The sequence below is a fragment of the Plecotus auritus genome, assembly GCF_963455305.1.
Source record: "Plecotus auritus genome assembly, chromosome: 5".
Classification (NCBI taxonomy): Eukaryota; Metazoa; Chordata; class Mammalia; order Chiroptera; family Vespertilionidae; genus Plecotus; species Plecotus auritus.
In genome coordinates this window covers 175,551,571-175,576,374 of record NC_137776.1, presented here as the reverse complement: position 1 = coordinate 175,576,374, position 24,804 = coordinate 175,551,571, and the positions used below count along the sequence as shown (strand labels likewise).

The 24,804-nt window shown below is 44.7% G+C and overlaps 1 protein-coding gene across 1 annotated transcript; it reads right to left on the bottom strand.

Moving 5' to 3' along the window:
* Window positions 1-555: 555 nt before the first annotated feature.
* TNFSF8 (TNF superfamily member 8) lies at window positions 556-24,804 on the bottom strand. The gene is made up of 4 exons (XM_080668694.1): window positions 24,344-24,804; window positions 14,379-14,421; window positions 3,996-4,067; window positions 556-2,312 (listed from the first exon to the last, which is right to left on the bottom strand). Exons 1-4 carry the CDS (start codon window positions 24,536-24,538, stop codon window positions 1,918-1,920), a joined length of 705 nt encoding a protein of 234 aa, XP_080524820.1. The 5' UTR covers window positions 24,539-24,804; the 3' UTR covers window positions 556-1,917.

Below are 24,804 nucleotides of genomic sequence, written 5' to 3'. Positions count from 1 at the left end.
ATAATATTCCCAGGGGCTGGTTAACCCTCAGAGAGTAACAGAATTTAGTTTTGAACTTCTTAGATTGTCCACCCCCTGCATATCAGGTGAATTACTAAAGATAATTCTCTTACTGTTTTGCCTTGCTACAAAATTCCTTTTAAGCTGTGCTCTCTATGTCTTCAGCTATTGGCTTTCAGAGTATTGCTTGATAGAGACTGATATTGGGAATCATTCACAATGTCCAAGTCAGGCACTTCTGCTCAGAGGATGGTTGGTGAAAAGTGCAAATGGAATCTTTCTCGAGTTGGAATATGAAACAGTAAAAAATTGGCTTAGTTGACACATGCTTAGGTTGCAGATACCTTTCCAGGAATGCATGAATGACTTGGTTTAAAGCAAGATTCATTTGTCCTACCGAGTTAGGGTAGAACTCAAATGCTAAGAGGCCTCCTTATTCTCTAGTTTTGGGCCCTCAAAACCTGTCTGTGTTGTTATCACATGCCTCTTGTCTTGCTGAGTGCAACACCTCTTCCAATGCACCCTGCTCCCCAAGAATCTACTCACAGAAGCATTTAAAGAGAAATGTAGACTTTTACTGAGTATTTCACTGACCCAGGAGGAGTCAACAGAGCATGCTATTTAGCAAAGGACTTAAAATTTCCCTTTAGTCATTTCTGTTCTCCCAAGTCCTTCTCATCCATACCACCCCTGCTGATTTTCCCCCTTCTTTTAGATCTTTTCTAATCTTTGACAAACTTTCCTGAATTACCACGCCTTTCTTTTCTCTCTTCCTTCTTGAGAAACATGCAAATTTTGTTTCATTCTTTTGTGTAGCAGTTAAGGGCCCCTTTTCTTTCTGAGGAATAATCTCCGTGGCTTACACTTTAAGTCCAATGGTACTTTCAAATAATAAGATGCTGCTTCAGAGATGATGGACAGTTGTAAGGGTTGATGGAGCTAGAGAATCTCCTGGTTATCCAAACCAGGAGACAAGGTTGCCATTGTGCAGAGAAGTCCTTTTTGTCATTTCCAAGGTTGTCATTGTCTATCAACAACTTTGTGGGGCTTTAAAAGCTCCCACAGAAATTATTTTCTGAGAGATGTTTGAAGCAGGGAGCAGGATGAGATCATGTGGAAGATGGCAGCAGCTATGCCCTAGCCAAATGATTGCATCTCTTGACCATTGCATGCTGATCTGAGAGTGTGCTGAAGGCATAGCACTTTCCCGATAGGAAACAAACTGTCTGTTGTTGAGTTCTTGTTGATCTTAACTGGAATGGAGTCAAGCCTGGTCAGATGGTTTCCCAAATATTCACAAGGCCTCTTTGGTTCTGGGTGGTCAGTTTGGCAGTCCTTTCTTTTATGCATTTTAGGTCCTACAGTTCACACCATTTGGCAGGTGCCCTGAACCTTGTCTCCAAATTCTGACTCTGCTGAGGTGGCATGCAGCTGGATGCTGCCAGTACCATTGGTTTCACACTGGTGGAGGGCCTTCCCTTTGGTTGGGGGCTTCCAGAACACTGTCTGAAATCTTAGTTCCCAGGTCTGTGATGAGAGAGGCTGGTCTTCTGAGATGGAGGACTTTGGAGAGATTCAAATCCAGCCCCTTCATTTTTCAGACGTGGATCCTGAGTCCCAAGGAGGGGAAAGGAATAGGTCCAGGCCATACAGTGAGTTAGTGGTTGGGGCATACATCCATCCCTTCCGATTCCCTTTGGGGACTCTGTCCATCACACGACATTGCTTCCCTGCCTTCTCTCTGAAAGATACGTCACTCAAAACTCTCTTTTTATCCCTGGAGCTGTATCTTCCCAAGAGACAGAGGAGAAGCATACTATGTAATACCCTTTGTGGTTTCAGTCTTGGTCTAGTTTCCTTTTTGCCCAAGTGTTTGGATGGATGAGGTGCTATATGGTAGAGGCCAGGAGAAAGGGTTCAGTCTGAACTACTGTATAAGAAGATGGAGAGTACATTCTCAAGAGGAAAGGTATTTGTATCCACATACTGGAACTTATCCACCTTGACCGAGATGGTGGTATTGACCTGGAGGTGCTCCAGCAGGAACTGAGAGAGGTTCTGGTATATGTTTTTGGTTTGCACTCCAGACTCGCACACTGTCACCAAAGTCTGCCTTTTGACATCTTGGTTGATGAGAAGTTCCAATTTTAGGTCGACAGAATGTTCTGGGCATTCCACCAGAAACTGCAGTTGGCAAATAATGAAGTACCAACCTGGGAACTGGATCACCAGGTTCCCATCCTGATATCTGAGTCCATGGACAATGCCATCTTGGTTCCAAGACAACTTGGTTTTGTTTATGTGCTTTGACACTGGAAAGAGAAGGAAAAGCAAAATCAGAATTATTGGGCAGAATGCAGGTGCAGACGGGAAAATTTGAAGCCTTTATTCAAAGTTCCCCCTTTAAGACTCCTGTCTTCTATAATATTATCTGCTGTCCCAACCATCCAGAATATCTTCTGTGTTACTCTTTCTAGGTGCTGCTTAATATTCAAGGCACAGCTACAAAAGTGCCCCTCTTTCCTTTTTCCAATGCCAAAGCTGAAGGTCTGAACACACATGGTGTTGGACCTCTACCTCATACAGAATTGTTTTCCACTTATTACATTATTCTGTTATTATAATTATTATCTTTGCCTTTTCAGACTATAATCTCCTGGGCTGTATTCCCCACAAGTTCTGGACTATCATGCTCATTTTTTAAAAAATATATTTTTATTGATTTCAGAGAGGAAGGGAGAGGGAGAGAGAGTTAGAAACATCAATGATGAGAGTGAATCATTGATTGGTTGCCCCCACTAGGGACCTAGGCATGCGCCCTTGACTGGAACTGAACTCCGGAGCCTTCAGTCTGCAGGCTGATGCTCTATCCACTGAGCCAAACCAGCCAGGGCTCATGTTCATTTTTTCAATCAATAAATAAATGTTTGATCAATGGGAGGACTATTGTTTGGGAGGCATTGCACAAAATATCAGAAATAGGACATTTATTTGTGTTCAGTTAGTAACCAATTGAGGCATCAAGATAGCCAGGATAATCTAGTCTGTTTGCTTTCACATTAAGATGCATCCTTTAGCCATTCATTGTCTAAATTTTTGAATGTTTTCCTCTCTTTGAAAGGGCAGCCAAACATGACTGTGTAGACCCTTTACATGTAGACACTTTAAGGGGCTCTTCCCAGTTGGGGCTTGTAGAAAAGCAGAGCATTAGCAGATCCTCTAAGCCAACATGTTCATGTCAGAAGCCAAGGCTTTCTGAGCCCTAACAAGTGAACATCAGCCCTGATCGGTCAGGGTGCCTTTCAGAGCCGGGAAGCTGGTGTGTTCGTTTTAATTGCCTCTATGACTTCTTCCCTTTAAACCTCATTGCAATTCAATTGAAAAATGCAAACTAATTTAACTGCAAAATTGAATTTCTAAAATGAGCAGAAAGGCTATTCAGAGAATCCTGGATATCTTTTCCAGAGCTCATTTTTCCCGGTGTAAGTAGCTCTCATTATTTCATTTAGAAGGGGCCTCTTACCTTGCTGCAATATGCAAATAGGCCCTGTGCCGACATGTTTATTAAGCTGTCAATCTGGGGACAGGGCAGTTTTGTGGTCCCCTTGGGAATAACTTGATAAAGGCAGAGCTTAAGAGCCTGCTTCCCTTGTGTGAGAAAAAGCACTATGCACGTGGCCTGCAACTTGTAGGTGGTGGAATAGAGAGGTGGTGGAGTTGGGGCCCAGATGACTTCAGGGGCACGTAGGCAAAGGGAAGGAGAGAATGGGGCTGAGCAAAGAGGAGCCTTGTAGTTTTAGAGTAACTTTCTTCTCTTTCCCCATAAGGAATTTTAATTCAAATGATTTTAAAAAATAGCTTATAGGCTAAGCAGAATACATCTGCAGGTCACATTTGGCCTTGGGCCTCTACTTATGACCACTGGCTTAGACGTTTCAGGAAGGCCACAGGAAGTGGCCCTTGCATGGTTGGGGTCCCAGGGTTTGGTTACTGACCTTGGAGGTAGGCCCATGACTTCTTGAAAGGAGCCCTTTGCAGGATACATGAGATGTCCTCTGAGCAATTTCCTAAAAATGAGAGCACATATGAACTATCTTTCTCTGCTCTGGGAACTAGAGACACCAGACCTTTTTTTTATGATCCTTTGATGGAGACAGTTACCATTCTATTTCCATTTGGGGTAAAGAAAATCTGTGTATTTCTCATTTTGCCATCAGGTACCTTAGATCTTAAAAAGTTGATTGCTTCCAATTGAGCTTTTACAAAAGACGTGGAAGTTGGGGAACGAAAACATATATGACCTGGGTTCCTACATGTACCAGGTACCATTCCTGGTCCGATTACCTATCTCACCTCACTTCATCTTTGGGGCAACTCCATGAGAGAGGTATTAAGTCCCTTTGACAGAGAGAAAAAGCCTGGGGACCAGACAGATTAAGTACCTTGTCCCAGGTCACTTAGCCAGCGGGTACAGTCAGGACTATATATGGATGGAAATGGTTGTTGTCCTTCCCGTAAGAGGGCACCAAACACTGGACGGGGTACCTGTACATATTTCAGCTCATATAATTCTCAGAATAACTTTGCAAGGTTAATCCTGACACCTAGACATGGTCAGTGGTACAAGGTCAAGCAGGTTGGCGGAAATGCTGAGATTCACCTCCAAGTCTACACGGTTCCAGAAGCTAGGCTTCCTCCTTGAGGCTGTTTTGCTCGACAGTGGGAATAAACACAATCTTATGCTTAATTTTGAGAGGATATAGGATCAAGATAAACACATCCTTGTGCTCAATTTTAAGAGGATATAGGATCAAAGAGTTCTAAGCAGGGAGCCTGCTATCATAAGCTCCCTTGGAAGGTGGAAAAAGACAATGTTTATATCATTATGGTATTTAAGATATTAAAATATTTTAAATATATACATTGGTGATGGTGGCTTAGCTTCTTATTATAGTAACTCTTTTGTATGCAAAGAACCAAGTTACACATTTCCTGCAGTGCCTCATGGATTCAACTTACTCTGGACAAATTCCCTTTCGTCTTTGGGCCTTAGTTTCCCCGGCTGTAAAACTGGTAGGTCTATAACCAGACACTGGCAGCTTTTGGATGATGTCATCACAAATGACTATTCATTCCATCCATGAGACACCAGGCAGCCAGGAGCCGATTCAGTTGAAGCCACCTCAGCCATGAATTTGCTTACTGGTCTCTGGGCAGTACTCGGGCTCACAGTCTTCCTCACCACCTTCTCCTCCCAGGCCCGAGAAAAATCTCTCCTGGTTCTTCACAGCACTGGACTTGGAAAGGTTGAACGTTACATGGAGAGTTCCCTCTGCTGTCTGAACAGGTTTGCTGCTAGAGGCCCCTTCAGCAGAAGCTGAGGGTGGGTTCATCCTTGTCTGTCCTCAACCCTTAAAAAGGCTCTGCGGGATCAGGGCCACACTCCTCCACATGGCACCCATGCTCCCTGGTTCTCATCCCTCATCTTCTGTCCTAATTAATAATAGTAGTAGCAATAGTAGTGCTAGTAATGATAATAATAGCTCATATTTCTCTGACCCTTCCCTCTGCCTGCCTATCTTCTTCCATTGGACTGTAAAGAGACTACTGTTCATACATTCCCCACTGCCAAGCCCAGAAGATGTTCCACAAATGTTTGTTGAATTGAATCATCCAGTTCTTTTTTCCCTCTGTGAAAGTCAGCTAAGTGCTCAAGGCATGAGCGAGGTGAATGGGATGCTTGGTTTGCTTTCCCCCTCCGGGTTGAGATAACACGTGGGCTCATTCTCCCATTGGTCCTGCAGGTTCGGTTAGATTACATGAGAGGATAAGCCTCGAGCCCTGGACTGAGGCCAACATATCCCAGCGAGGACAGGCCCTGCTCATAGGCCAGAGGCCCCCACAGCACACCACCTCAGGTGAGCTTCTGTAGGCAGATGACTGCAGTAGTACAAGCCTGGGCTTGCCTCTCACACATGCAACTGCTTTTGTTCTTTCCCCTTTGCTCTTTGAATGTTTGGTGGGGTGACCTCAGTTGTAATTCTGAGAAACCCAAGGATGGAAAAACACACATCTTATTTTTGAAACATTTGCATTTCCTGAAGTCAAATGGCATGGCGTATTTTAATTGTTCTTAAAGAACCTTTTAGATGGTTTCAAGTGAAAGGAAAAACATGGGCAGCCCCCCGTGACAGGGCTAAGGAAAAGGGGCTGGGACCCAGTATGCTGGAGGAGTTGCAGATGGAATGAATGGGTGGCTGGACCTGGAGAGGAGCCCAGAGGGGCCTTTGCCACCTGACGAGGAGGCTGTCAGCAGGAAGACGGCGCAGCCTGCTCTGCGGGGCCCACACGCTGAGGCTCCAAGTGCACATTTAAGGAGATGACACACTCAGCTAATGGCCAACGCTGCTCTTATCCCCATTTCTCAGGTGAGGCAGTGAGAAGACCTCATCTGAGGACACACAAACCACATTGGAAGTTACAGTACTGGCACCTCAAATATTTGACCAGTTGGTGCCATTCAAAGAGGCATTGGGTGGCTTTACAGGGTCGCCGGGCTCTTGCCAAGAGCTGGGTGAACTTTATATGTGGCTCATGTCTCCTCATCACCCTGGGACACCATGATCTGACGTTTTTGGTTATGAAGACAGGAAGGAGTGACTTGTGAATAGCTAGTGTTACATACAGTTGGAATCCTGTCATGTCCCTGGAATCTGGAGTGCTGGGAGCATAGGGAGCAGCACACTCCCTGTTTCATTCATTTCCCAGATGAATGTCATGTCTGGGGGTGGGTGATAGTTTGAAGAGCTGAAGACTTACATGGGGAAAATGAGAACTTTCTGTAAGTCATGGTTGAGTTGGGGGCCTGGGAGTTTCCCCTCTCTGGGCTCTCATGTCCTGACATAGATGAAGAGCAGTGTGGATTTGATGATCTAGAAAGGCCGTTCTGGCCTGTTCTAGTAGGCTGTGTAGACTCACTACACTGCCAGGCCTGTTACAGGGGGGAAAGTTAGTCCCAGCCCCAACTATCTGCCTTTGTGGGCGTGTTGCTTTATCCCAGCTAGGAGACTGTCTTCACATATTCAGATTTCCAGACACCTGCCGTGGTAGAACAGAACATTTTAGCTCTGGGATAATCAAGGTTATAAAGAGTCTGGTTCCTTAGGATTTGCATGGTTCATAGAAATGGAAGTTCCCTGAGAAGTCACCGGGTCCAGGCATGGTAGCCACATAATATATGTGCTCGTCAATGTTATCCCCACAGCATACTTGTCCTAGGTCACCCCGTGAGTTAGTGACAGGGGGCAGGACCAGAGTCCAGGACTCCTTACTCCTTCTGTGGGGCATTCCATCCTTCAAACAACTCAAGTACTCTGAATTCTTCTGAGGACCAAGGCCTTCTGATGGGAAAGAGTTGTAAGCTCTTTTCCCAAGCTTTGGACTCCTCTGGAAGGATCATGGAACTTTCTTAGGCTTTTTTTGAAAGCCTGAAGAGAAATATGTGGCAATGAAACCCTCCTAGCCAGTTGCACAGAAGAGAGATGTTGCTTAAGGTAGTTGAAAGGATCATGTTCTAAACATCAGAATAGTGATAGTCTGAAGACTGGACCCCACCTTGAGATCTTATAAGGTTAGGCCTGAAAGGGCCATTAGATGCCAACTTAACCATGACCCTAGTCCTATGAGTGGGGAGACTGAACCCAAAACGGCTGAAAGTGTGGCCAAGATCCCACAGTAGGTCAGGAACAGAGCTGGGCTCAGAACACTCCTAGTCTAAGGCTCTGTTCCTATCGTTTGATCTTCCCATGGAGCAGAGAAGAAGTGGGTTTGCAGCCACCATAAACCCTGGATGGAAAACAGGACAGCTGGAGGTGCTAGGAAAACAAATCTCTGGGCTCCCTCTTGTGGGAGAATACCAGAAGGTGACTCCAGGCCCATGTGCCGAACCCTGCCAAGTCATCAGTCAGGGGCAGTCAGGCTAACGGTAAGATGCAACAATGCCCAGGGTGGCAAAACAAGCCACACTAATTACTGTAGCCGGATGGTATGTGGTCTGAGTGCCAGGCACCGTCCAGGTTATCAGGATGAGACAGACACAGTGCATCTCAAAACAAGCCCCTTGGTTCTGGTCAAGATTTTAGCTTCAGACCTGTCACTTCCTCTAACTGACCCTCAGTTTCTGCATCTATGACAGTGGGGATAACAGTCAACCCAAATGAATGGATGTAGTGATGATGCAACGAGATCATGGGTCTCCAGTGGCCAATGCAGAATGTGGCATAGAGGAGACAGCCAGCAAGTGGTAGTCCCTTCCTCCCAGACTCCTCTTTTCCTAACAGTACCACTTAGCAGAATGATCTGGCTGATGAAACGCTCATTAAAACACAGCCCATGGCATTACCTGGTGGATCAGAGTTTCTCAATTACCTATATAAGTGTTTGAGACCATCTGACACTTCTGGAAAAGTGTGCAGAATCCTCCTTCCATCTGTTCAAAATATTTAATCCTCCGAGGAAGGAGAGCAGTTATTCTGATGCCTCTGCATCTACCTTGTCCTGCCTTCTTATTCCATCCGCCTGGGAGCATAGCCAGGAGAGTCCCAACAGTGACATCTAGGGGACAGTCTCTCCAGTGTCAGTAGGAGTTGAAATCCAAGTTCATCCTCAACTGGATTTAACTTAATTGCTTTCTTGATGCCACCAGGCTCACTAGTGATGGAGAAACTCCCTGATAGGTGACCTTGGATTTTACAAACAGCAGTTGTGAGGACTATCCATGCTGGCATGCTCAGTGTTAAACATAAAAAGTGTTCAGTAGTACAAACTGAGATCAAGGTACAACTCAGTTGAATCCCTTGAAGGTTCCTTAGGATGTTGCGGCTTTTCAATCCTGACCTGTTGCAGTATGTAAGATAAACCTATCTGACCCTATAGGTATTTTCTTGAAATTTGCTTCTACTAAATGCAGATTGAATGGATATCATTGGGGGCATTTAAGAAGCACCTTTAAAGTCTATAAGCTAAAAGACAAAGTAAATCTGGAGTCTGCAGTGCAATTGGCTAACCTTTTAAATACCATTTTGAAAACCCTTCGTAGCGTATTCTAGATGCAGAAATGTGACAGCACACTTAGAATGTTAGGCTTGGGATCAGACTGGCTCGGGTTCAAATTCTTCTTCTGCCACTTACTAGTCACTCAGCCTGTGAATTTTCCTACAAGTGAGGACAATCATAAACTCCCTTGAAGGGTTGCTGGGAGGATTGAATGATATGATGCATAACAAGGAGCCTCTATCCGCACCCAAAGTATATTCAACAGCAGCTGGCTCCCATCCTGTGGTTCGGGGCTTGCACGGCTGGACTTGGTAGAAATATAAGCCAACATGTATGATGCCGGAGTTCTAGGGTGAAATTAAGTGTTGAAGCAAGTTTGAGGAATAGGCCTATTCCCCTCCCTCCTCCCTCTGTCCCTCCTCCCTTCCCCACCTCTATTTCTTTCCTTTTTCCTTAAAATAGTTAAAAGATGAGGATTTCCTCTGTATTTAGAGAGTTAGGATTTGTATGTGCTAAATTCAAGTATAATTTTTAATATTTCTCAGGGATCAGAATATTTCTTCCCCCTTTCCCTCCCCTTTCCTCCTGTCTTTCTCCCCTCCTTCTCTTCCCCCCTCCTCCCCTCGTGGCACCCCTTCTCTCCTCTTGGGGGCAAGGGGTGGGATTAGGTATAGATCCCCTTAGCACTGTAGATGGCCTCTCCAGCACCCTATCCCACTTTATTCTGAGTGGCCCATTTTCTGTTTTCTTTCTTGAGAGATTCCTGATTCCTGTTAGCTCTGCCTTAAGAACAAGACAGCGAGTGTAAGAAAGAGTTTGCAGTGAGTGTGTTTAAAGTAAAAAGAGAAACAAATAGGCTCTCTGAGCCCTGTGACTGTCTGAAAAGAAATTCCCCCCTAAGCAGAGGTGCCCCCTCTTGCTATGAAAAAAGGAGGGAAAAAAGCGACAACATCTGGTGGGTTGGGCTATCTAGATTCAGCTCAGTCCAGCCAGTAGAATTGAGGTCTCTGCTTGCTAGTTGCCATCTTTCTAGGAAAGGGGGCTGCTGCTCCTCTACCTGCCTCTTCTCCTGCAGCGCAGGGTCCTGATGGGGCTGTGACCATGTGGATCGCAGTCATGTGACATCAGGGATAGCTGGGGATTGGTGAGGAGCCAGCCTGAGTGCTTTAGCTTCATTGCCTTTCATTGGGCAGTTTTATTGTTTCTTTGGGCATGGGTTTCACTAGGTGCAATTAGAGAGCCAGCCTTACTTGATCGCTCTGATGCTTACATTTTCTGTTTAGCAAGGGCATGGCATGGGGACAAGGTGGTCTGCCAAGCCATGCAGATTTTATAAATTAGAACAGTCAAATGGCCAACAAATCTTAAGATATTTGCTTGATTCCTGGAAGTTATGCTCCAAGATATTTGCTTGATTTCTGGAAGTTATGCTCCAAACAAAATCCATGCCAGGGTCAGGCCATCTGGCTGGCCCCCATCACTTTTGATATTTTAGAAAGCAGGAAATTCCAGTTCCTGCAAGAGAAAGTGAGTTGCTTCAAGTCCCAGGACTGGACTGTAGGTATGTATTCCAAAGTAATGGAGAGCATGATTCATTAGCAAGAAAATAGACAGCCGCTGGAGCAGGGGCTGAGAGTTGAGGAGGAGTTGGGAGAAGTCCAGCCCCAGAGAACTGGAAGGAAGTAGCCGCAAGTTACTAAGCGTCTGGTGGTACAGCCCTGGTTAAGCAAAAGGGCTCCAAGGCAGGCCAGCCTGGATTTTGAGGTCTTGTTGCCCTCCTTGCTAACTGTGCAATCTTAGGCGAGTCAGTAAACCTCTCGGTGCACCAGTTTCCATACCTACACATAGAGATAATATTTATCCCTGGGGCTTGTTGTGAGGAGTGCATGAGTGAATCACAAAGACCTCAGCCCAGTGCTTGGCACATCTGGGTAATTATTTCTACTCTGCCAGATCCTCATTCATATGAAGTGAGGGGATAAAAGAAAACTGATTTAAAACTTGTCTACAGAATTTCTCAAATGCTGGGAAGCACTGTCATTCAGTTGCTGGGATGTTGGGAAGGCCTGGGAGTGAGACCAAGGGGACGAAAATTTTTCTACAAATAAAGTCAGTGGAATTGGAATTTCTGCAGAGTTTATGAGGGGAAGCCGTATGTGTGTGAGGGGTCGACATGGGGAGGAGGAGGACATAGAAACAGGTGGGAAGGAGAGGGGGGTCAGTGTGCATGGTGGAGGGCTGAACCTGAGAGGAACGCTGTCCCTGCAGAAATGCTCCGTGGCTGGGGCCACAGAGGCCTCCCGGGACAGGGCACAGTACGCCATGTGCATGGTCCTCTGCGTGGAATGCACCACCCTCCAGCTTCCCTCTGCACCCCAAAGCCTGCTGTAAACGTGGCTATACACAAAGGCAGGGTGCTGTGCAAACTTGGGAAAGAAGGTAGAGGTGTCTGCAGTGTGTGGTTTGGACATATAACACGAGCACACGCAAGGTTCAGAATGCGGTGGAAACAGATCAGAACAAGAGGTGAGGAGAAGCAGCACAAGCCTCGCCCTCCTGGCAGCCCCCCTCAGTTCCTCGCCATATATGGGCTGGAGTGAAGCCATTTTATTGGCGATGAAAGAATAGTGTGGACCGTGGGACCAAAGGACACAGGCTCAGCCAGGTGGCAGAGAGGGTTGTATGTGCTGTCCCATGTCACCCTCTCGGTGGCTCTGTGCAAGATTTATTAACTCTGTTTTCTAGATGAGAGGAGGAGGGTGTGGTGGAAGGTTCTCCCCAGGCTCTTGCTGGCCCACAGTCCTGGGTGAACCCCAGAGCAGTCAGTCTACTGAGTCCTAGGCACAATGGAGAGAGTGTGAGGTGGCTGCAGGTGACCAGTGTCCTGGCTGGGAATAGGAAGCTTTTGTCTTGGGACTGAGCCCTCCTTTCCCTACACAAAGGGCTTGGTTTTCCGTGGTTTCCCTGCAGCTGGTTGTCAGGCTGTGCTGTTACTTTAGTGCTCAGGCAAGGCCCTGCTTCCCAGGCTCTGGGCTGCTGCCCATTTCCTGCTGATGGGGGACAGTTTCCATCAGCCGGTGGCACAAGGCTCCCTGGAAAGCATCTGGCTTCTGCCCTGGTCCGCTCCAGTGACAAACCACATGCTGCCTCTGGAGCACCCTCCCAGGAGTTTCTGGGAGCTGGTTCCGCTCTGCCTGGAATATCTTGCAATGGCTTTTCAAAGGGGACAATGTGCTGCTTGTGCCTGTGTAAGGCGGGCTTGCTGGGGGCAGGGACCCTGGCTGCGGATTGCCTCAAGGGCTTTGTTAGACTTTTTCTTATATATTTACATATGAAACAACAGAATTATCAAGTGTCAAAGCTGGAAGGACTTTCCAGTTCATTGAGCACATTGAGTTATAGACGAGACCCGGGGAGGGAGAAAGACGTGCCCAGAGAAACAGCTGGTGGAGTGAAGGTCGGTTCTGGAGACCAGGTCTTCCTCCCTGGGACTGTGCTTTCTACCTCACCTTCCCAGCAGGCCTGCAGTCTGCCCAGTGAAGGGAAGAGTAGGCTTGCATTAAAAGCAGGAGGAAGCTAGGGACCAGACACAGTGGGTGATGGGCGCTTATGGCTGAAGCATGTCATGCAGGGAAATGGAGAGGAACCTTGGGGTCTGGTCCCTTGGACGACCGGCAGCTCCTTGGACGACCTTAGACAAGTCGCCTTGATTGCATGGGCCTCAGCTCCTCACCTGCAAAATGGGATCACTAAATCCCCATGTTGCTCACTCCTGGGAGGGAGGTAAGATCTACCCAAGGGAGGTACTGGAAGGCCCTTTCCAAAGTTCCATGGCCCTAGTGGGGATTTTTATTAGCATTTTTATGCTAATGTTGCAGAAACATTAAATTGTAAACTGAGGCTGGTTGTGGATTAGTTTCTCTTCTGATAATTCAGTGATGGCCAAGATAAGATCTGACAGTGATCTAATCCATGGCGCCCACAATTTTGGATTTCATGGATTGATGAAATTACCCACAAGTGAAAATTCAGTGACCCATACAGAGCGGGCAGCTTTTGATTTTGCCTATTGTGATCATTAAAACAAAAAATAACTTGGACAAGAAGTAAACCAACTTAACTTCCCTCCATATCAGCTTCATCTTATAAAAGAAAGACCATTTTAACATTTTAGCAAAGTATATACTCTCAGAGCAAAGGAGTGCCCCTTACTTACAAATAATTGGCTCTGAGAAAATGGGTGACCTTGCCTTTTTCTGATTCCACTCTGGACTGGTGGAAACTATTATAGGGGTAGAACCACTAGTAAGAGCCCCTGTGCTTGGCAGCCTATGATGGGAGCTCTCTCCAGGTGCCAAACTGTGATGTGGGTGTGAGAGGCTGTGTCTAGACACTGTGTCCTCCTTTGGTCCCAAGGATGTTCTGGGGTCTCTACCTGGGTGCCTATGATGGCCCATCCTTTCTCTTTTCCTTTTTTTTTTCTCTGAGCTGTCAGGTTATCCAGCTGTGCTTGTTACCTAGGTTCTAAAAGATTACAGAACTGAGATGGGTTAATGTTCTTGGGTGATAAGACCACTGGATTAGAGATGAGGACATCTGAATTCTAGGTTTGGCTCTATATGTCCTTGGACACAACACTTTACTTCTCCTCCTTTGTGCTATTGAAAGATTATTCAGATGATCTCAACATTTTCATCTTTGTTGTGAACTTAACTCTGCTTACCAGCCCTCTGGAGTAGAGACAAATGCATTAATTAGTGATTTCAATGATAGGAAGTGTTGAGGGGTGGGGTGGAGAAGAAGGTCTGTTTTCCCAAGTCCTCAACTGCATTATGCATTTTGGCTGCTACCAGTTATTTAATGATTACTATGTATTGGTTGCCATGCCAAGCAATTTATGGATGAGGTCTGATTGGATTCTTGAATACCTTCATAAGGTAGTAGTATTATTCCCATTTCAAAGATAAGGAACTGAGGCTCCTAGGTGGAATTTAGGGCCAAGACTCACTTGCCTGATTCCGGATATCAGGCTCTTAACACAACACTGCTTTGTGTTCCCGTCCATGTCTATGTGACAGCCTATGCCAGAGGTAGAATTTCCCTCAGTGGGAGAGGTGAGGGGTGGTGGGAGACTTGTGGGGATGAGCTTGTGGATCACAGCCTGCTCTGGTGAATCAATTTGCAGCAGCTCCACCCTATGCAGCCCCACCTCTGCCTCCATCCTCTTTTCTGTTGGGCGCTGCCATGATGTCTCTTGCTGTTGATCAACTCTGATGTCATGTGGATGATTCACTACACATTTACTCCTAACCCCAAGGTCTTACCTCCTTTAAGGGGGAATTTTCCTGGAGGAGTTGGAATGGAGTCCTAGAAGAAAAGAAAGAAAGAAAGAAAAAAAAAAAAAAACGGTGTGAGGAAGATACTCAATTGAAACAACTCACTTTTTTATTTTCCATTTTGGTTGTCCTCAAAGTACTGTGCAATTTAGAATTCACCTTCCATCTGACTCTTAAATTTTAAAAGATAAATTCACTGACTTGGTTATAATGAACTTGCTCATGCATTTTCTTGACAACATGCCTATCAAAAAAGCAATTCAGTTACTATCCACATTTCACAGGCAAGGAACCAGAGTTGAGAGAGAGAAAATGAAAAGTTTATGGCAGCTCAGGGACCAGCATCTGCAACTCAACCCCCAGTCTAGTGCTTTTTTTTTTTTTTTTACCTCCACATGTGTTATTTTCCCCCCTTCAGTCAACATAAGAACAGTCAAATACAAATACATGTGGTTTTCTTCCATCTTTGTTTCATCAAACAGTGAAAATAGATTGTAAACATACCTGGGAAGGTATATTTATATCCCTCCTGTGGTTGGAAATTCTGAATTAATTGAATGTTTATGTGCCAAACATCCATGAGGATAATTAAATAATTAAATTGAGTCCCTGTCCTCTGCATTTATTACCAGCTTAAAATTGGATAGATTATCCAAATATTTATAAACATATAACATAAATGCAGATATCTTATATTTTTATATATTCACTGTATATTTCATATTCTTTATTCTATAGTACACATGAATATATACATCATTATTGACACAGATAAGTAAGAGTTTGATAGAAAGAGATTGTCTTCTGGAGGGGCCTCCTGGACAGGGTGGTTACAGGGGATGAAAGGGAGGTCTTGTTGAGGTGCACTGAGCAAGTAGGCAATAGAGCAGATGGGCACAGTTCTTCACCCCAATTAATGCTACAGAGACTAACTTCTGCACACCTAGTCTCCCTCCCACTTCTTCCCACCTCGGCCATGGAGACACCTGTCAGATGTCCTGCCAAGGAGAAATGAAATGTCTTACTCATCTTTTGACCTGTCCAGGTTGGGAATCTCCTATGGTTCATTGGATTGCAATATTAATAAAGACCTAGAGACCTTAATACATAGATGAAAATACCTTCCCAATCTATCAGAACAAGAAGTTAGCAGTTGCCCATATCTTCTTTTCTTAGTGTTTAGTACAAACACCTAGGACCATCTGGAGTTCCCCTTTTATTCTATCACTAGAGGCCCAGTGCACGAAATTCGTGCACTCGGGGGAGGTCCCTCAGCCCAGCCTGCACCCTCTCGCAGTCCGGGACCCTTGGGGGATGTCCACCTGCCGGCTTAGGTCTGCTAAGCTGGCAGGCGGACATCCCTCTTGCAGTTCTGGACCCCTTGCTCCTCACTGCCCACCTGCTCACTGCTCCTTACTGCTCTGCTCGTTGCTCCTTAGTGCTGCTGCGGAGGCAGGAGAGGCTCCTGCCACTACCGCTGTGCTCACCAGCTGTGATCCCGGCATCTGGCTGAGCAGTGCTCCCCCTGTGGGAGTGCACTCATCACTAGGGAGCTGCTCCTGCATTGAGCGTCTGCCCCCTGGTGATCAGTGCGTGTCATAGCGACCGGTTGTTCTGCCATTCAGTCAATATGCATATTAGGCTTTTATTATATAGGATTTCCCCAGGGACTCTGTCTTTTGTCTTCCTGGTAAATGGATCTCTTCTCCAGCCCAAGTGGGTTGTAATGAGTTTAGAAGTCTCCTGAAGGCAAAGCCCTAGCATAGCACCAATCTGGAGAAGGTGGAAATCAGTCTAAACTTTTGGGCTTCAGCTTTTCAGGGGAAAGAAAGTGAACTTGACTTGGAAGGTCCTTCCCTCTTTGCTCTAATAGTCTATGATTTTATTGTTTTAGTTGAAAGCTCTTAACTTAAATAACAATGCTATTCATTGTGGTCTCTCAGTTATGCTTGCAGTTCATAGGAAATCCTGACATCACAAAATTCCCCCCTGTGTTGCCTCTGTGAAACAATAAACAGCATTTCAAAATTTAATCAGCACCTCATTTACTGTCGAGCATGACCATTGATTAGTGTGATGTTCAAATGTACAAAGAAAATCATCTATGTTTGGGTGTGGTACTAAGATCATTGACCTGGTTGGCTGCCAAGGAAAGTATGCAGGTACCATGAGAGAATGCCACAGCAGGAAAAAAAAAAAAAAAGTGGAGCCACCCCAGGGCCATGGGCAGATGGGAACTACCAGAGAATCATACATTCAGCACATACTGAATGAGCACCTGGTGTAGGCCAGGCACCAAGTTAGTGTTGGAAAACATCCTGTGGATTTTATGGCTTAGCTATTAAAGCAGTTATTTAAAATACACAAATAAATATATAATAACAATTTCAAGTTGCAGCAAGAGCTAAAAAGGAAAAGAGTCTGAATATTTCAAGATTGTATCTAAGACCCTCCGTGGATGCCTGAAACAATGGAAAATACTGACACCTGTAGATACTGTGGTTTTTCTATATATACATAGCTTTTTCTTAAATGATATCCAAATCGCCTGCATCACTGCTGATGGTTTTGGAGCCATTGTGAAGTAAATGAGGGTGGTGTGAGCACAAACACCACAATATGGTAGGGCAACAGTGGGCCCGACCACCCAGATGGCTACGCAATGACTAGTGGGTGGGGACTACACTCAGCATGGGGATGCTGGACGAAGGGATGATTCACATCCTTTGGACTGGACAGAGGGGGGTGGAGTGGGACTTGTTGAGATTTTTATCGCGCCGCTCAGAAGTGTTTATTTCTGGAATTTTCCATTTAATATTTTCAGATCAAAGTTGACCACGGACAACTGAAACCACAGTTAAGGGTAGGGTGGGAGGGGACTGCTGTACCTCCCAGGCATTTGTTAAAATGCAAATTCTGACTTGGCAGGTTTGGGCAGAGCCTGGGAGTCCATTTCTGACAAGCTCCCAGGTGATGCTGATGCTGCTGGCCCACAGAACACACTTTGGATAGTAAGGTTGTAAAAGGCAATATCTGGAGGAGGACTTCATTTATAGGAGGTTAGAGGAGGCCTCTGTCTGTCACTTGAGGGCTTTCTGGTTTCCTAACTTCAGACAGAAGAGGTCATAAATAAAGCTTCTTTGTACAAGAAAGAGTCCTGTGGCTTAAACCTTGGATGCCCAGGACATCCAAGACAGGAGTGTGGCTATTCGTGTTTTGAAGAGCTCTTTGGACAAAGTCTCCTACTTCTCCTGGTTGCCCATGGTAGGAAAGATCAGAGAATCAGAGCCAGAGGGGAGCCTAGACGTCTTTCAGTCCATCAAGCTATTTTTATAGAAGAAGAAATTGAGAGACTCATGAGTCAGTTAGTGGCAAATCTGAATCAACGTTCTCTGGTGCTCTTTCCACTTTCCCAGGAGTATTGGCTATCCTCAGAAGCCAACGAGAGGAAAGCTCATTCTACCCTCCTCTCTCCTCCCATTTGGAGATAGAAAAGCAAGGTACAAAGGAATGATGGCTTTTAAAATTTGCTGAGGACTGTATGTGCCCTGGGTACTATGCTAAAGGCTGTCCATCAGTTTCTCTTTGGCAGGTGCCTCTCAGTCCTAGGATTCTCTCCCATCTCTTGCCTGGGGATCTGGATCCTGGCTGGGGAAATGTGAACCATCTTGCTCAGTGATTTGACTTTGAGGGGAAAAGTACGTAGGCTAGACACAGGCACAAGCCAATGGACCCTCTCAGGTTGTCATTCTCAGCTTCACTGAGTAGCTCAGGAAACTTCATCTCCATGGTTACCAACCAGCTATACTTCCGTCAGTGTACCTCTTTGGCTTAGACTCTGGGTATCTGATGGGTGTCTCCAACATTTCTGTGCATGGTGGGAGGAACTGTCACATTTAACCTGCTTATCCAGGTGAAATGACCCAATCCCAATCATCTTCCCTACTGAGGACTCTGTGTCCTCATTTCCTTTAATCACTGTGATTACAGGGCTAATTATTCTTCCCTCCACTGGGTTGTTGCAGGCATGATAAAATGTTATATATAAAGTGTTTGCGAATGCTTGAAAATGGTACCTATTTTGGCTACTCTCTTGATCCTAATGATGTGCTTAATTTGCTTCAGTACCTTGAAAGGCCGTTTCCTTTCACAGAGCAATGCTGTGCAGGGATAATCAGCTCCCAAATTTGCTTTTGACAGAAGATACTCTCTCTGATTGAAAATGGCCAGAGGGGATTCCACATCCCCTTCTTTGCTGGCCTCATGCTGCCTTGTAAGGTGGGCCACAGAGACCTTTGCCAGAAATGCCTCTTATTTTCAAGTTAACACAACTAAGCACTTAATCCTCTGTGGTTAAATGCTTTATTTTATTTGACCTTTACTCCAAGAGTTAGTGACTACCCAAGACTTAGAGAAGTGACTTAATGATTACAGAAAACCCCACAGATAGTAAATAGTGGGGAAAGGATTCAAACTCAGGACTTGGATGGCATACCACAGTGCCTTTCTAGGGTAGGGCAGGATTAAGCTGAGGCAGAAAATTCTCCTGGGACTTTATGAAAAAGTGGATGGAGGTCATAGAAAATCCCCAGGAGAAAGAAGACTTTTATTAGCAGTCTTTGTCTTGATATAGTTAGTTGAAGTGGGAATTGAAATAGAGTGGCTTCAAGCAATGATTCTCCCAGTGGGGGTCTTGTTCAAATGTTGGTTCTGGGTCAGTAGGTCTGAGATGGGTCCTTTGGCTTTGCATTCCTAATGGGCTTCCAGTGATGCCAGTCTGCTGAGCCATGGACCATGCTTTGAAGAGGAAGGGCTTTAAAGCCATCACTCAACAGGCAATTAGGACAATTGAGGTCTTCCTTTTCCAAGGAATTGGGAATGGCTATAGGAGGCTGAGTGTGTGTTTAGGAAAACTTCTTCCTAGACTGCTGACGGGGATGGAATCCTATCCTCTCCCCTTCCTCCATCAATGCTTCTTGCCACCTAGGTCTATTTCCTGCTGCTCCCCTGTGCAGCCTGACTGACTGCAGTTCTGGCTCCCCATTACTCTCCTCACACCTGGGCTTGCCTTCCTCTGGAATGCACCTCTGCTCACTCTTTCCCTCACCTGGAATGCCCTGTCCCAACTCCCACCTGCTTCATCCTTCCAATGGAGAGCCCTTCTCCATTGGAGAATGCCGGCTAATAAATGTGGAAGTAGTGATAGAATTAGGCAATCATTAATCTTCTACCCTCAGAGCATCACCCCATAGATTACTCATTAGTAAGAAAGAAAAGTGTTTTACAAAAGAGATAGGCAGTGGTGACCAACTTAATCAAGTGACTAACCATCATTGCCATTCATGGGACAACCTGACATATGTCTCTAGCCGAGCTACAGTAAGAAGTATATAAAACAGTACCTGTGCACTATAACTGCCAAAAATGATTCCTCTCAGATAATGATGAGTAAACACTATAAGACAAATCCAAAAGGTGAGTTATTCTACAACGAAACTAGCTTGGACCCTTCGAAAAAGTCAGTGTCATGGAAACAAAGAGCAAAGGGCAGAGAAGATGGTTGGGTCATTGCTTCTCGGTCTTAAATGTGCATAGATCCCTGGGGACCTTGTTAAAACGAAGTTTTCAATCCAGTAGGTCGAGAATGGGGCCTGGGATTTTGCATTTCTAATAAGCTTCCAGGACCACCCTTGAAATAACAACATTCTAGATTAACAGGCATAACCAAATGCAGTGTGCAACCTGAGACTGGATTCTGAATCTCTAAACCAAACAGGGCACAGTGCCTGTAGAAGACGTCTTTGGACAAGTGGGGAATTGAAGTGTGGACTGCATATCATTATTAAATGATATTACTGAATTAACATTAACTCTCTTGGCTATGAGAATGTCTTTGCAGTAAGTAGGAGACGGGCTGATATCCATGTAGGTGAAAGGTCACACTGTCTACAACTTCGTATATAGGTTGTATGAGTATTTACCATTCTAGTTTACTGAAGGTTAAACATTTTCAAAATAAAACTCTGGGCATAAGACATGATCCTTTTAACCTTGAAGGAGGCTCAGCTTGCATTCCAGCTATTCTGTAAACCCCTCCCTCACTGCAAAGATGTTCCTAAGCAGGAACTGTCTTCCTCTCCTGTGGTCTATGGCATTCTGTGCCATTCTGTCCCAAACTGGAGAATTCCCAGAAAACAGAAGTCCTGCCCTATTCACTCGGTCCTCCCATCACGGCCCATTGGATCAAGCATAGGGCTTGACCCTTGAGATTGTCAGATTTTTTTGATTGATAAATTGAATGCATTGAAGAGAGTAACTGGGTAGAGGGAAGCATCACAGGGCATTTCAACACACCTCTTTATTTTATTGGAACTTAAAAGTAAACTAGAAAAACCAGACCACCGTCCCACTCACTACCCTTAAACAGGCACTGCTCCACTCTTGGTAAGGACACACTGTTTTAAAAAGGAATTTTCTTTGCTTATAAAAAGAAAGGAGGCAGCTGCTTTCTCTTCTTTCTACAAAGGCCCTCCTTTCAAACCTAGTGATCCTGAGCCTCTTGCTTTGCTCTAACCTTGTTGAATGTAAATGGATCTCTCAAGGGGCTGGATAAGCCCAGTCTTGGGTTTGCAACAGAGATGGTCCTTTGTAGAGTCAACCTGGCATGCAGCCTACCTCCTTCTTTAACTAACCCTTTGTCTCTGGAGGAGACGAGAGAAATTGTACTGTTTTTGCTTTGCTGTGTAAACTGTGTGGAATTTCATCCTGACATACCTGTGTGTACTATGTTGTGCTCACTCAGTAATAAATTACCTTTCTTTCTTTATATCTTGAGGTGAAGAGATGTCTCTTTGTTGGTAGTACTTTTACTTCCTCAAGAGTATTCTGGTACAATCTCTTTGGAAGCTGATTGGCAATATTTACTGAAGTGAAAAATACACATTCTATTCCCACCACTAGGAATTTATCCCACAGATATACTTGTAGACATGCACAGTGAGCACAATTCTAGGCACAGATAAATTATGATGCAGTCATTCAATAGGAACTATTGTATGACTGCCTCATACAATAGGTGGATTTCCATGTATTGGCATGGATGAATCTCCAATATATACTGTCAGTCAATAAAGTAAGATGGAAAATTATGAGTTTATTATAATTATATGTGTGTACTATGTATTTGTAGATACATACATTTTGGGAAGGACAAGGAAGTATCTGTTAATGGTGGTTATCTCAGGAAAGGGGGATTGGTGGTTGGGTGGGCAGGGTGTAAGAGACTGTTGCTTTTTTCCCCCTTTTTCCTTGTTTCCTGTTTATTTCTCTTAAATAATTTAAATATAATATTTTATAATAAATATACTGGCTTAAATGTAAATAAAACAAAGTACAACCACACAAACACAGAGGCATTAATAGACTACTGTTTCATAAGCAACATGAAAGCAGGACTTCTTCATGTTGGCTTTTTCAAGGCTATATATATCCCCATTGCTCAGAACAGTGTCCTGCACACAGTAAATGCTCAATAAACATTTGTGATTGAAACCCAAGTGCCTTCTTTGTCTCACCCAAGGAGTTTGACCTTGGAGTTATTTGATCTTCAGGACAAACCTCAAGGCAATCTTTGTTGATTTTCCTACATTCCTTACATCTTCTCTTCTCCATCCCTTTGCTCATGTTGTTTTATTGACCAGGAGGGCCCTCCCCTTTGATCCCCCTTCTTGACCTGCTTGAAGTTATACACATCTCTCAAGCCAACCCAAATCTTCAATCTCCAGTGGAGTTTTTGTTAGACTTTCCTATTCTGTCTCCTTAACTTGGGGTCTTATGGTAGCCCTAGGTGCCTCCTTTCCATCACTTAAAATAGATTATGACTTATTTTAATTTTGTCTGTACATGTGCCTTTTTATCTACAACTGTGACTTCTTATGCCAGTAAAACCTTTCTCATGGTTCTCTACCCCTGCCCCCCCATCCATCCTCACAGACTGCTATGTGGCCATGAACCCATTTAGTTTTTTAATAATTGGGATGTGAGTTTAAATTCCTTGGGTATCTCCCATTGATTTTTTTAAAAGCAGAAGTCCTGTCAGAGTCTCTTTATTTGTCTAAGTTACACCTACCCTAAAGTCTGCCTGCATTCTCTCTTCCTGAGGAAGCCTTCCCTGAATGCTTGAGCTCATGGAGATAACACTTCTCATCTCTTACAACAGTTAATACCTAAACAATTTAGTAGAAACAATATTTGTAAAACACTTAATACTTACACTGTTTTTAAGTGAGTAACTGATACTTCTCAGGCTAAGAAATCATAGCATATCAAATCACACAATCAGATTGTGAAATGAATCTTTTCACATCCAAACATGAGGGCTAAGTCAAAAGAAATGGATGCACAAGACAATAAAGATCCCGAGAGAAGACTGAGAACAAAGTTTCTTAGTGCTTCTATTGCTGTCTGTATTGGAAAAGGGAATGTTTTCTCATTAAACAATCAAGTAGCTGACTCTTCCACTTTCTCAAGATGACTTAGCTCAAGCTCTGTCCCTTTTCTGTTCCTCATTTTCCATGTTTACAAAAACGAAGCAGAAAGATGCATGCCAGTTCCTTTATGAAAAGAATCAATTCAACTAAAAGTGGGATTTGAATAAGAACCGTTCTGGAGTTCCCTAGCTTTATATGTCACCATCACCACCCCACCGCAATCATATCCCCCTCCCCCAAGAAGTTCTAGATGCAACCTTTAACTAAATACCTTAAAGGCCACTCCAATTTCTTTTCTTTGGCCATTGCTATAAAATGATACATCTCTGGTTTACATCAAATTAGAATTAAAGAAAATTATAGAGCCTCTACCAAAAAAAGAGTGCCCTAGAATGTTTTCAGAGTATTATTTTTAGTAGATATAGATAAGGCCATTAAGTGACGAGTTTCATAAACTCTACCAACGAAATCAAACAGAGCAATTCTGTTTCCTTTCACTTTTATGGAGATATGAGACTCAAAGTGTCATTTAAATTTCAAAGCTCGAGGACACTTGAGAAAAGATACCAAAGCCTTTTAAAGCCTGATTCTTTTTAGTAATCCACAAGTTATAGAGCCTTCAGCCGAAGGGAGTGGGAGGGAAACCAGGGCACATCCTGCAGGGTTGTAATGTCACACAAGTGGGAACTGTGAAGGAACAAACAGAAACATTCTCACTCTGGCAGGGTGGGGAGAGGGTGCAGTTCTTAAGCTATCAAAATTAACAAAACCTTTACTTAAGTCATCAACAACATGTATTTCCAGACACTGCTCTTTATAACACCTACTGGTGGATTCTCTGTAAACACCAATTTCTTAAAATATGAGAAAGCTTCCTCCTTCATCGCTTGTGTTTTTGCACCAAAGCTCACCTTTACTTCAAACAAAGTCGGTCTCCTGAGAGGTGTGACTCTACCGAGCGCACCCATAATGGCTTGTAACTTCAGCATTCTGAGCAGTCTCAGAGGGAACAGATGTTAAAAACATTTCTATGATCTGCCTCTGGGCTCTGTTTCTTGTGACACCCTCAGCTCTTCAAAGCGCTGACTTGCGAGGGAGCTTTCAATTTGTCTTGTGGGTAAGTTGTATAAATATGTTACCCGGTTTCCTTATTGCTTCCTTCCTTGCTCAGAGTCCCTGGCTCTGTATGATTTAAACCTTCATTTCTCAGAGCTAAGAGCTCTCCTCCCTCTTTTGACTCAGGGGGTCTGGAAAGTTTTGAGATGATAGCTCAGCAAACCTTTCTTTCCAAAAGCCAAAATATTTCAGAGAGTTAAGTTCCCGTTTCTCTACTCCCTTTCTCTACATGATCTGTGTACTTTTAATTTTTAAACCTCCCGCTAATTTATTAGCTGATTCCCAAGACTCTCTCTGGGGAAGACTGAACGTAAATCAGAAAGGAAAGGAGAGGAGAAGTCCACTTACCGACTTCTGAAGCACCAGCACCATGATGGTCGCCATAGCAAAGACGAGACACACAGCCAGCGTGGCCGTGGTGAAGCAGAAGTAACTGCGGCTCGTGGTCCCCCAGTGGCTGGTGACGGAGCCTGCCGGCTCGTGCATGGCTGTGTCTTGAGAAGGGGCCACTCGGTGGAGTGCTCGCTGCAGCCCGGGGCCCATTCTTATATAGTCTTCCCCGCATCACACCTTATCGCTCCTCATCTGCTTCGGTTCTGGGCCCATCTGGGTTCCAAGAAGGATTCTCCCCTGCATCCTGGATCATGTGACTTGGAAAAAAACCTTCACCGGCTGCCTTGCAAAGAAACTCTTCTCCGGGGGCGTGAGGCACAAGGCAGCAGCACAGGTGGGGGAGAGGCTCATTTTTCAACGCCAGGGATTAAGTTGAGCACAGAGACACTGCAGCGACTCAGGAGGTGGCTGATGTC

Excerpts from the sequence above, each read along its gene's own strand:
- TNFSF8 (XM_080668694.1), bottom strand. The coding sequence starts at position 24,538 with ATGGGCCCCGGGCTGCAGCGAGCACTCCACCGAGTGGCCCCTTCTCAA. Across the intron at positions 4,068-14,378 it reads AAAATTCCCCCTTAAAGGAG|GAAATTGCTCAGAGGACATC; the intron begins GTAAGACCTTGG and ends TCTCATTTTTAG. Across the intron at positions 2,313-3,995 it reads GTCATGGGCCTACCTCCAAG|TGTCAAAGCACATAAACAAA; the intron begins GTCAGTAACCAA and ends TTCTCTTTCCAG.